Source organism: Pholis gunnellus (genome assembly GCF_910591455.1).
Source record: "Pholis gunnellus genome assembly, chromosome: 7".
NCBI lineage: Eukaryota > Metazoa > Chordata > Actinopteri > Perciformes > Pholidae > Pholis > Pholis gunnellus.
Genome location: NC_136533.1, coordinates 22,219,142 through 22,231,871, shown reverse-complemented (window position 1 = coordinate 22,231,871; position 12,730 = coordinate 22,219,142). Strand labels below are relative to the sequence as shown.

The 12,730-nt window shown below is 44.3% G+C and overlaps 1 protein-coding gene across 1 annotated transcript in view; it reads right to left on the bottom strand.

Annotated features, from left to right (window-relative positions):
- The window catches only part of hydin (HYDIN axonemal central pair apparatus protein), a gene marked incomplete at both ends in the record, with an annotated part of 74,100 nt that overhangs the window by 53,952 nt on the left and 7,418 nt on the right, over positions 1-12,730 (bottom strand). The window contains 4 exons of the mRNA XM_079163561.1: positions 1,623-1,722; positions 2,623-2,809; positions 3,003-3,204; positions 12,551-12,675. Of these exons, the coding sequence (XP_079019687.1) occupies positions 1,623-1,722; positions 2,623-2,809; positions 3,003-3,204; positions 12,551-12,675 (614 nt within the window). The remainder of the gene's footprint in view (positions 1-1,622; positions 1,723-2,622; positions 2,810-3,002; positions 3,205-12,550; positions 12,676-12,730) is intronic.

Sequence of the window (12,730 nt, the reverse complement as noted above, 5' to 3'; positions counted from 1 at the left end):
TGAGTGCAGACACAGACAGGGAGAGATTCACAACAAAAGTTAAAGACAGAGAAACCAAAACAAATTTAATGGGATTTTATTTAGGTCACTGGGAAAGTTTGTTTTTGTGTCTGCAGTTTAAAGTGCTAAACATTCACTCTGCCGCAGCTTCTTTCTACTGTGAGTGTATTAAAGGCCATTAGAGTCCCATCCTGCAGTTCTGCTGGATAAGCTTCTGAAGCTTCTGAAGCTTCTTCAATGAGGGCCCGGTAGTCTCCAGTCATTTACCTAGGCTGGTCACGTCGTCAACTGCCTCAGAAAACATGGAAATGAATGTAAATCTGGCCTCCGGGCTCAGAAGACACACGTGACGGCCACATGCAAATTTCCCCCAACAGCCTTTTTACTACCACAGGGTTGAGATGCATATATTGGGGCCTCGTGACTGCATTGTCTAATATGAAAATGAGATGAAGTAGCAACAAGTCATCCAGTGGTTAAAGCATTTAGGCTGATTTATTGGTTCATTTGTGGCGCTTCAACAAAGTTTGACTGTGGATGTGGCACGCTGAAGGAGAAGGGAACATGAAAAGAGACCTCGTTGTTCTCTGACAATAATCAAACAAACAGACATGGTTTGCTACCCAGCCTTGTCTGTCTGACCTTTGTCTGAACCAACCCACTGAGGGAAGGAGAATCTTTTATGAGAAAGCCAAAGCTATTGATTTACAGCAGGAGTGTACAGTCTGCTTAAAGTCGTTAAAACAATCAATTCCAAGAAGTTGAAGAACAAACAAAAGAGCCTATTGGTTCAAGAAACAAGCCAAGTTTGTGTGTGGGTGTGTGTGTGTGTGTGTGTGTGTAGGTGTGTGTGGCTATAAAATTGCTGTAAATGTAAGCCGTAATACACATTGACCTTTAACCTAACGAATGCCACCCTTACCCAAACTCAAATCTAAATGTATCTTCATTTTAACATTGGAAAGATAACCTTGAAAACTCACCATATGTGTGAACACTGTTTGAGATCTCTGGCCCAATTCAGGCTCACCATGTCAGATAATGCATCTGGGTCCAGTTGAGATGCTTCCACATCGTGTGATAAAATGGACCTTAAATGACCGCTTGTGATTAAGAGTACAAGAGGAGTCCTACTCCTGTTTGACTTATGAGACTAACCACAGATGAAATGGACAAAACCCACATTTTCTGGTACAATTGTCTACTTGACATTTGGCTGTATAAAATGTTGTCAAAGTTATATCAAAATGCATTTTAAAGGTCTCTGGGACTTTTGGATATGCATAGTACTAATTTGATGACTAAGATTTGGATGGTGGTGCAGAGGGGATTCTGGATCGGTGTGACGATGAGGCTTGAATTTCAATTCAATGACACACTAGAAGAAAGAACCAATGCAAATACAGACATTATTTATACATGCATGTCCGTATGGTACATAGCGGAAATGGGATTCCATGTTCTGTTCTCACAGGGTTGGTAATGTTGCTTCCCCTAGAGCACATGTGTCAAACTCAAGACTCGCGGACCGAATCCGGCCCGCCACGTCATTTTATGTGGCCCGCGAATCCGCAGCAGCAGCCCCCCATATTTAATTAAATGTGTCTTTTCTAAGCACTGACCTGTGACATCACAATATATGGTTTGTTGGTACAGTTTGGCCTCCTCGGGCTTGAAGACGATGTTGAACTGTGCCGGGGTTTTGGGCCATATTTCCCCCTCCTGAGGAAGAAAAAGAATGGTTGATTCTACTTAAAGGATATAAAGCAGGGATGCACACGCTATCAATGCATATTCTCTCACAGAGAAAAGAAAAATAGATTGGTTAGGAAACCATTCATAGTTTATGTTAGCGGCAGCCTCATGGTGTGAAGGGGAGACGTTTTTTTTAATGGAAGTTCAACAGCATTCATTTCAGTGTGGTAAACAATGTGGAAGCTGACGCCTCAATTCCAGACACACACCCACACACACACACACACACAAAGATACCTGTGTGTGTGTGTGTGTGTGGGTGGGTTTACGCATGTGTAGACGGCTGTGTTCCTCTCCCTCTCAAACTTTGTGTTGGGACTGGCCTACAGACTGTTTACTCTCCCTCCCCCGCACTCTCTCTCTCGCTCTCCTTCTGTTTTCCGTCCGTCTCCCCTCTCCCTCTGCCCAGGGAACCTGGCTGATTTAAGCGGAGGAGACACTGGGAAAAAGGTGGGGGTGGATGGCGGTGTCAGAACAGGTAAGGCTACCTGAAGGTCGCTAGTGCCGAAAGGGCCCAGCCCCCCGTGACCTGCGACTGAGGAGTCGGTTCAGATTTACGTTTGAACAGCAGAGCTGAAACATAACTCTCTGCAACAAATCTCATCTCAAATCCGATCTTTTGGGCGTAGCATGTAGCGATTAGTGTCCTTTTAACCTGAGGACCCCGTCTCAAACATGCCAACCCGCTCTTGGACAAGCTACTGAAACCCTGCTAGCTCAGAGAAGGCTGTATAGCGGTACGATAACCCCCTTCGCATGAATTAAAGTATTCGATTATGCAGTACAGTATAGGGTATAGGGTACTGAGAGATACTGGGCAAGAGGGATATGGAGAGACACGGAAAACACAGGCACACATGAACACACCGCTGGTTCCACAGTGATGCAGCTGTGTGAGAGGGTCAGGCGGTAGTCCCTCACTGCCTGGCTCCTGCGCTCCTGCAGGGCTCTGGACAGCAGTGGGAGGCGATGGATCGCCGTGGGGTCGGACTCGCACTGAACGAGCAGCCGCTCCCTCTCGCCCTCCTCCGTCTGCGGGAGCGCCGAGCTCTCCCTGGAGAAATGGAGGAAGAGAGAGAGAAAGAGAGAACAAAGTCTCGCAGGCAGAAAGAAAGTGATGGACACTTGAGCTATTTCTGGCAACACAGGAAAAAAAAGAACACAGCAGGTAATTCTACTTGCTACATGTAGCAAAAAAGGGGGAGTTTATACAGCCCACACATCCTATTGTCTGTGTTAAAACATACCTCAATAAGCTCAGGGCCTCCTCTTGCAGGCTGGGCCACGTCGTCCAGCAGTACTTGAGAGGGATCTCACTGCTGTAAGTGAGGGATACTTTGCGAACGCTGGCCAGGGAAATGTAGGTGTGACTCAACAGAACAGAGTCCGGCTCAAGACGGATGTCCAGTTCCTCACAAGTGCCACACAAGCTGATGTACACATCTTCACCTGGGCAGGAGACACACAGAAGTGTTTTTAACGCTTAAGAGCTTTTAATTGCTCCCTGAAGTGGGTCACGTGGGTTGTGGGGATGACGGCCAACAAAGCAATGATTCTTACAGCTGAGTATGTTCTGCATCCTGTTCAAAGGAATCTTCTGAATAAGTAAGGTGGAGGAGTGAGGAGACATTGTTTACCTCAAATATATCAGGCATCCAAATACAGTGGGCAATGGTGAGACGTCTTTATTATCCGGGTGTGTTGAAGTTGATTGACTGCACATGCACTATCTACTGTGTAAAGCCACAAAACTGTACCCTGATAAGCCCACATGTATTTCTAGATTTACATCATTTACAGCATCGCACATGCCTACAGATGGGGAACATGCTGTCAGCTCTGTCAGACTAGTCCTGACTAGGTAGTTAAGATCAACCCCAACAGAAAACCTTGGGAAAGCAAACATCTCAAATTCTATTTCGCAAGACAAAAACTCTGAACTAAACTCTTTACAAAAGGAGATTCAACGAAAACTAAGGCGAGGCCAGTCCGTGTTAAAACCAAAAGGTTGATAGCAAACTTGAGCAATAACAATTTAGGCTCGGCAGTTTTATTCTAAGATTTGATGTCCAAGAACTTCAGCAGAGAAACTGCTGCACTCCGGTCATTTCATCTCGGCCTTTTCTGCACTGTTGTGAAGATCTTTAAGCCCCGACAACATTTGCAGCCGTCTGCTGATCTGCTGGGCTTTATTTTTCATTATGGATTTAATCATCGGTTCCTACATTTATGGAAACAATCTACAATAGCCACCCAGCTGCAGTAACCTCATGAGTTATGGGGAAATGGACTTAAGTTTGTACAGCTCCTCACTAGTCTTCTAACCACTCAAAGCGCTTTAACACTACATGTCATCATTCACACCCATTCATACACTGATGGCAGCGGCTACCATGCAAGGTGCCACCTGCCCGTCAGGACTGAACACATTCATGCACCGATGGCAGAGCCTTTGGAGCCTTTGGCAGCAGTTTGGGCAGCAAGTGTCTTGCCCAAGGACACATGATCGACATGGACTGGAAGAGCTGCCTGGCTCGAACCGGGATCCTACCGGGATCGAACCAGCGATGGAAGACGGCGAATGGAAGACGACAACCTCTGAGCCACAGCCATTATGAGGTAATTTGAAAAATCGATAGAAAAAGAACTACTGGGCAGGACTGAACCTCGTATCAACAAAACAGATGTGTGCAGGGAGCAACTATAACTCTACTGAACTCAAAGAATGTATCTAGTGTATAGTGAGCCTGGCGAGCAATGCTGAAATGTCTCATGGTCCTGTTTTAAACCATTTTTTTAAAAACTTTTGTAAAAAAAGCTTTATTCGAATTGCGACAAAACCATTGTGCACTGATTTCAGAGTTTCACCACGCAACTCCTGCAAACACTATCACTAACGGCAAGATGTCGAGACTGTTTTGTTATGTCTGAGAGAGCTAGCCAGGTTCCAGGTTAACGGATCCCTGATGACACTGTTTCATAAATGTTTTATTGAGCCGGTCTTCACCTTTGCATTCATTTGCTGGTATGCATCGCTCAACCTCAAACAGAAAAACTCATTAGCAAAGGTGATGAACGTCCCTCAGCAGTAATAACTATCTCACCTGAGCAACAAACCTCCGACAGATCCCTACTACTGCCACGTCACTGCTCAGCTCTGTAAAGTACACTTTCTTTCTTCCTTTTTTACTAATATTGTAACTTTTGTACTTCACGTTTTAACCGTTTATTTCTCATGTGTGGTTATATATGTTTGTGTTTTTTTATGTTGTGTTTCTTGCTCTGTATTGGTGTTGTTTATTGCTACTGTGATAGAACCGATTGCCACTCTGGGACAAATAAAGGTCTTGAACTTGAACACGTTTAGTGCTTTTATTAAAACACAACCGTTTAGGGAATCATTTAAAACAAACAATTCACATTTAAAAGCGACCACGTCTTCAGGACTCACAGGAGTAAACTGATGTGACAAATCTGTGACACATCAGTATAATCAATAGGCGATACAAAACTCAAATGGAACACAACTGTAGTCGTGTTGTGGTGATGCTGTATTGCTGTCAAAGTTTTCAAAATGGCCAAACTTGCCACACGCCAATAAACTGTTCAATCTTTATGTGTTGTACATCGTAGTAGTTAGATATTGTAAATGTGGGGGGAATGGAAAAATATTTTGAAATATGTGAATATAAATTTTAAAACACATTGGGTTTATTAATAAAAAGTACAAATTGTATGTATTTTAAGTAAATTGAGTTTATTGCATAAACCTTATTATTATGAATGTCAAACAAATAAGCTTTATTAATACTGAATACATACACCTGGTTATGAATTTAAAACAAATTTAGATGTATTTATAGTAAATGCATAAACCTGTCGAATGTGTATTTAAAACACATTGGGTTCATTAGTAGTTTCACATGCAATTAAAATAGATAAATCTTAAATATTAGGCCTAAATATTTCTTTTGAGTGTATACTACTGTACAGCACAGCGAGTTGGGATCATTTAATGCATTAATGAATGGACGTGCACCGACTACACACACAGTATTGAGACATACTTAGTGAGCAGCCACTGCTGCTCCTCCGGGGAGGCTCAGGCCTAATGTGGGCAGTCGATAGAGCAGAAACTCAGCGGAGTCAAGGACACGCTGCAAAAGTCTAGCTTTGAAACACTGGATCTGGATCAAAAAGAAGCCTCGCAGGGAGATTAGAATGGCTCTCAAAATATCCAGGAAAACTGGCATCCAAAACAACACACTCCATTATGCTGCCAAGGAGAGTTGAGTTGCAGTAATGTGAAACACATTAGGCCTGAAATAAATATGAAATGCTTAACGTACTAGACTTAAGGTAAATATGATTTCCCACAATAACAACACATTTCAAAAGACTGGTTTAACGCTTTAAAACCATAAGAGACAAACGTCCTTAATGGTTAATAGGACATCTAATGAGCCACCATCACAGCGTGCACACTTCCAACAGCGGGAGTTATGAGCAACAAAGAGCAGCAACAAAAACAAAATGCAAAACTAGGTTTTGTATAAAGCCACCAAGAACGAGGGCTTATGTAAATGAAGTGAATGTTTGTTTACATTCAAATCATAAGGACTGGGGCTTTAGCCTGCGGGAAGACACTGCGCATCCTGAGATTATTTATATTTGTGTACCTGAATTGTGAACACTCAGAACACCACAGGGTCCTCCTCTCCGTGTTTCTGTGGTTCATCGTTTCTGTGATGTGTCATTTCCCTGGCGTATATGAAAACACAGATACCTGGGTCAACCAAATTACTAGAAATGAACAAATGAGATCACAGTGACATCGGGGGATTTTTTCTCATTTGCAAACTGTGCAACTCAACGGGTCCAATGGGTTTCATTTCATTTCATTGTGATTGTTGTGCTTTCCAGAGCGTGTCTCTAGCCAAAACAACCGCGGGGGAATCGCCATTAATTACTTTTACAGAACCAAGCGACATGAATTACAAGTCACGAGTGCTCTGGAATGCAGGTTTGTTCTGACTGAACGGCCGCTCTGCAGGATGGCGAGCGGCATCCTGCTCTCGGCCGACGATTAGAAACATTGACTCTGGTTTGACGCTGCAAAAGACTTTGAGTACTGAACTTGCACCAGTGCGCTTCCACTGATGCGAGTCCAACGATGTTTTAAAGCCATATGTTCCCCTCTGGGATCATTTTTTTTTGTCATTGTATCTGTTTAGTTTTATTCAGTTTATGTTATGGCCTGAGTTTAGTTCGGTTTATCTGACCCCTTTTATGGTCCCTGAACTTCTTTTATTTTGTTATATTGTATGTTTCATGTTTTGGATAGATGAAACCCTTATTTTGAAAATCCACCCCTGTGACTCCTCATGCCAGCCAGCTCGGTCCCTCACACTTGAGATTAAAAAAACTAGAAAAAAAGAATGAAAACTTAACTTACAAAAATGAGAATAACTGTAACACTTATTGCCTGCCTGCAACTATTAATATAGCGAGTACTTTCTTTGCCTTTGCATCATCGACATGTCTATATTTGCAGGTGGTTGTGCTGGCGGGAAACCTGCAGCCACTCATTGTGAATGTCCGAGTGTATCTGTTTACACACTAGTCGCACACACACACCCCCACACACACACACACACACACACACACACACACACACACACACACACACTCACTGATTTGTTCCCAGAGTGACAACGAATGACACTTGCATCTTACTGGGCGCGACAAGGATGACGACAGAAACATCAGGAGGAATCCACCCGTTGCATGTATCTCTTGCTCTTGTTTGTGTCACGCTAACAGCCTGTTAATATGGGCTGCAACTTACCACAGTCCAAGTTTGTGCTCCACATTATCCAACAACAAATACACGGTTTTCTCTCAGTCAGATCAAGGATCTTCTGTTACTCACTAAAACCTGGACAACAACAGCAGACAAGCAATTCAATGACGACACTACACTTCATTAGAACCTATACACACCATCAGACCAAGAGAAGCAAGACTCAATGAGGAATCAATCAAAGCGCTTGGCTCTTTCTGGGAGGTCTATCTAAAATAAAAAAATAATGTTTGTGTTGAATTTTTCACAAGATAAGCCGTCATTAGGTTTCTAGTCCTGCTCAATGCAGACTGCATTGGGGAGATTTTAATCCATCTCTGCCTGGGCTTCAACGCGAGTGAGCAGAGACGTGATTACTAATTGGGAGCTGAGATACCTCATTTCTGAGTAACATGAAAGCCTCAGTGGAAGTAAAACTCTCCCAGTGTGACTTATTTAGCTTACAGATGCATCAACAACAAATTGACCCCAGTCCTGATTGAGGGAAAAAAAAAAGTGTGAAAAATGTAGACTGGTAGCAATGACCATACGTGCCCTCCAGGAAAAAACACATATTCAAATTGAAGCAGTGCTTCCAACGGTCCAATTATCACTGAGATTTCCATCATGTACGGTACCTAGAGGCAGAAGGAGGGGGGGACACAAAAAAACAAAATAAAAATGCCTGGCACAGTTCCACAGGTCTTTGCTTTCACTCTGCGAGAAAGACGAGATATCATCGGATGGAGGACAAGAGAGGAAAGACAACACAGAGGACGGAGGATGAGTGATAGGAAGGAAATGAGGGAGAGAGAGAAAGAGGAATTGGAGTATACACAGAGAGAGAAAAAGCAATTATCTCCCAGCATCCGGATGCTATGGCAGCAGTTGACAGGCAGGGAGAGCTGCAGCTTATTGCTAAGCTTTCATCACCGCTGTCCCCCCCCCCCCCCCCCCCCGCTCGCTTTCTCCTCCCATAATTTCTCTATCTCCACAGCGAGGGAACTTCTCAACCCCCCTCAGCTACCTTTGATTACTGCACAAACGGCAGCTCTGCGGTACGCGTGCGGACGCACATGCTTGTTCTTTTGAGCGTGTGTGTTTGTGTGCAGCTCCTTGCTGTTTGTTTGTGTGTGTGTGTGTGTGTGTGTGTGTGTGTGTGTGTGTGTGTGTGTGTGTGTGTGTGTGTGTGTGTGTGAGCATGCCGCTTTTCTAAAAGGCTGCTGTGCTGAAGTCCCCCCGGTGCTAGAGCCCTGTCAAAGCAGATGCCTCAGCGCTCCCTAAGAGCTGTCCGTCTTTTCATTTAAATCAGCGACAGTGACAGAGGAGAGGGGTGTGTGTGTGTGTGTGTGTGTGTGATGGAGGGAGGGAGGGAGGGGGGGGGGGGGGTTACTGGAGCAGCACAGACTCTCTGCTCACTTTTAAGAAGGAACAAGGATTGTCTAACACACCATGGTGGAAAACAAGTGAGCTGAGCAAGCTATTACTTTTCAAAGCTGGCACTTGCTCTCAACCGACAAACAGGGAAATAAAGACGCAGTGTGTACCCGTGTTAAGCACTGTGGTGCACATGCAAATCGACACGCGACACACTAGCGCGCGCACACACACACACACACACACACACACGTGAATGAAGTCTCCAACGAGCCCCTCAGCAGAGTGAAGCCTTGGGCAGCACGCTGACCTGAAACATACATGAGCGTGAGGGAGAGAGGGAAAGGTGCTAAATTAAAAATGATAGTCTCCTGATGGGCTGTTAAGTGGTGTTCTGGACCCGGGCTGGCCCTCCTATTATAAAAGCTTAATGCTGCCGAGCCCTGTTAGTTGCAGCTCCTTCAAGCAGACCTGCCTGTTTACATAGCCGGTCAGCACCTCAGCTCCTTAAAAAGGTACACGAAAGAAAACAAAGAATGAATACTTTTTACTGAAAACAATCATCATTAAAGTGCAATCTCTGCTCTGGGGAATGGCATCCAAATAATGAAGTGATGAACTCAAAATGGACGAGTACAAATCTAAAGTGAGAACAGTTCAGCTCGTATCCACCGGTATCCAATCATAAACGGGCAGTTGTTTTTTCCACAAGGTGACTTTGCCGTGGTAGAGTTTCAGGACTACTACTGAATGATTGTCGTGTCAGCATGCTACTCAATTTTCCCTTACACACACACACACACACACACACACACACACACACACACACACACACAGGGCTTCACAGTATAAATGGGTGTAGTGCAGCGTGGAATATCCACCCAGGTGATGCATAGCTAACAAGGGGTGAACGCAAGCACAGCTGTTCTACTGTATTTGTTTAGCACCGTGGGATTACTCTACCGGGATGACTTTTGGGGAGCCGTGCAGCTGAAATTAGCTTTGGAGGAGACTTTGATGTGGCCGGCTCAGGTCAGGAGTAAAGCTGATTTGGCTCTGATTGAAGCATCCCCCCCCCCCCCCCCCCGTGCTAATCAACCTAGCCCGTCATGTTTGCTATTTTCAGCTACTGATGTTTAGCAGGGAGTGCACATAATTGCTCCCATCACAACAGACTACACTGTAAAAGTGGGTCTAGTTTGCCGAGTTACACTAAGCTGAGGTTTTGCATTGAAACCTTCATTTTTTTAAAACATTAAATGATTGCAGAGTGATTCAAACTGTTCCTTTATCATTTCCTGTAAGGTGTTCAGGTGTTTTCTAACAGACTAAGCCCTGTGTTAAATCATCTTTTTGCAATGCACTGATGTTTTCTCAGCAACGTTCTCCCTTCACCTCTAATTGATCCCCTTGTGTGCTAACAGGAAAAGTCAAAAGCTTCGTCTATTCTGCCTTTGATGTCAAGGAGTCTGGCTAATTGTGCAGGCTACCCTAAACTAACGCGTGACCGCTGAGTGTGAAAGTACAGTACAAGTACACGTATCAGGAATCACTGAAAACCACACTGTTAACAAAATTATTACAAATGAGCAGATTGATCACCAAAAACACATATTTGGGAGGCGTAGTGCAGTTTTATCATGCCATGATGCCACATTAAATAAAAGACTTGATGAATAATACAAATAAAAAAAGAACGGAGGATAAATGATTTATTAGTTTACTGCACTGAGCTGAGGCGAGTCCCTCCAGCAGAACAAACTGAATCTAAGAAGCAAAAAGCAGTTTGGTCAAGTTATTCCTTTACATTTTTTTCGTGATTTACTTCCATGGAATGGCAACATTTACTGCAACATCTTTATGATTGCTAGAGATACCTGAACTGGCTTTACACTGTCAGTCCCACTGGTGTATCAGCAGTGCCAGTCACCTGCTTTTGTTGAGAATGCAAATAATATATCGAGCTTGGAGCAGTCATTTGCAAAAGGTGGAGCCAGTCCGCCCCGTTTTCAAATCCAACGCTGCACTATGCGGAGATAAGGCAGAGACAGAGATACAGTACAGTGGCGGGTTGGTGTATGCTAAGCCCATTAAGACGTAATCTGAGAGGAGAGGAGAGGAGGAGAGAGGAGAGGAGAGGAGAAGAGAAATAAGGAAAGCTGCACTGAGCAGTAAACGCAATACACCACAGTCATCCTGAGCTATGTCCTCGCCGCGATCGCAGCCCAACTCCCTAAGGTCTCTATTCTCCTCTCATCACCATTACTCATGTCACCTTTGACTTCACGGCCTCAAGCAGACACAAACACACACACACACACACACACACACACACACACACACACACACACACACACACACACACACACACACACACACACACACACACACACACACACCAACACTAGCTGTCTATCTATCTACTTATCGGCCACACCCAGGGTTAAAGGATCCTTCTGAATCAAAAAGCAGCCATATGCAACACAGTCGCACACACAACGGGTTCAGGTTTAAATCAAGCAGGAAAAAGTAGGCAATTAGAAAGGAGATGATGCGCGGCTAATTGGACCAGCTTGGGGAAATCTATTTGCGCCGGGCCGCTACAGATAGGTCCGTGGCGCTGATGGTAAACACTGATACGGGCTGCATACGTGACGGAGACGCAATAAAACACACACATGTAGTAATATTGAAAGTACAGAGTGAAACAAAGTGGCTTCTCGTACGACTAAAGTGAACGCCTGTCTGCCAGACGTTATCATCAAAGCCTGAGCTAGACTAAGGAAACTACAGTAACCACTGTTTTGTGTGCGTGTGTGTGTGTGTGTGTGTGTGCCGATGGTGTGCTCTGTTTAGCAGACCCGTTCTGCTTCAGGGTCACCGTTGCTGCAGAAGGAGAATCTCATTATGGTGTTTACCTCAGTGATTATAGTAAACACATTCATCCTTTTAGTTCCATTTCACTTCACACTGCTGATTATGCAACATTTTTCCTGTAGAAAATATATGCTTCCATCCGTCCGTTCGTCCGTGTGTGTGTGTGTGTGTTCGCTGCATGCACGCGTGTGCATGTGTGTGAGCCACGCTGTAACAGATATAATGAGAACGGCGTACTTTGGTTGAGGCGACGCTTCTTATCCAGTTTTAAGTTTCACAGTATGGGTTCGTGTTGTGCGTCTGCGTGGTACATTGATGCAACTGTCAGATTTTGATGAAGCCGAATGAAATCTAGTTGTGCGACAGGGTGTTTACAAGTGGAGTGACAGGCACGTTCCGACAATGAGAGATTCCCCTCCACTGTTCTGTGGAGGCATTAAGAGAATTACATTTCCGTGGGAAAATAACACAGCTGACGAGAAACACACTGCAACAAGGTCATTCTTATAATTAAAAAAAAATCAGCTTATGCTAATCAGGACAGTTCTGAATATTTCTCTACAGCTCTGGAGAATCAGGATATGATGCTAACTGTACAATTGACACTGGCTTTATCAGATGCTGTGGTCGTAGTCTCCTTTAGATATTTGTGTCACGGGTTTGCTGTGTATGTTTTCAGAGGCCTGGATTCTTTCTCACCCGTGTGGTAGTGCAGAAGCAGCACTTGGCTGTGGACTCCTACTGTCATGGGGCTGAAATCCACAGTCACCTGCACGCTCTCGCCCTCATCAAGAGTCCCACAGGAGGGCGTCACTGAGAAAGGGCTGGAGTAAGATAGAAGGGAATAGAATTTCACAAGGTGGAAATAAATAAAGGTTA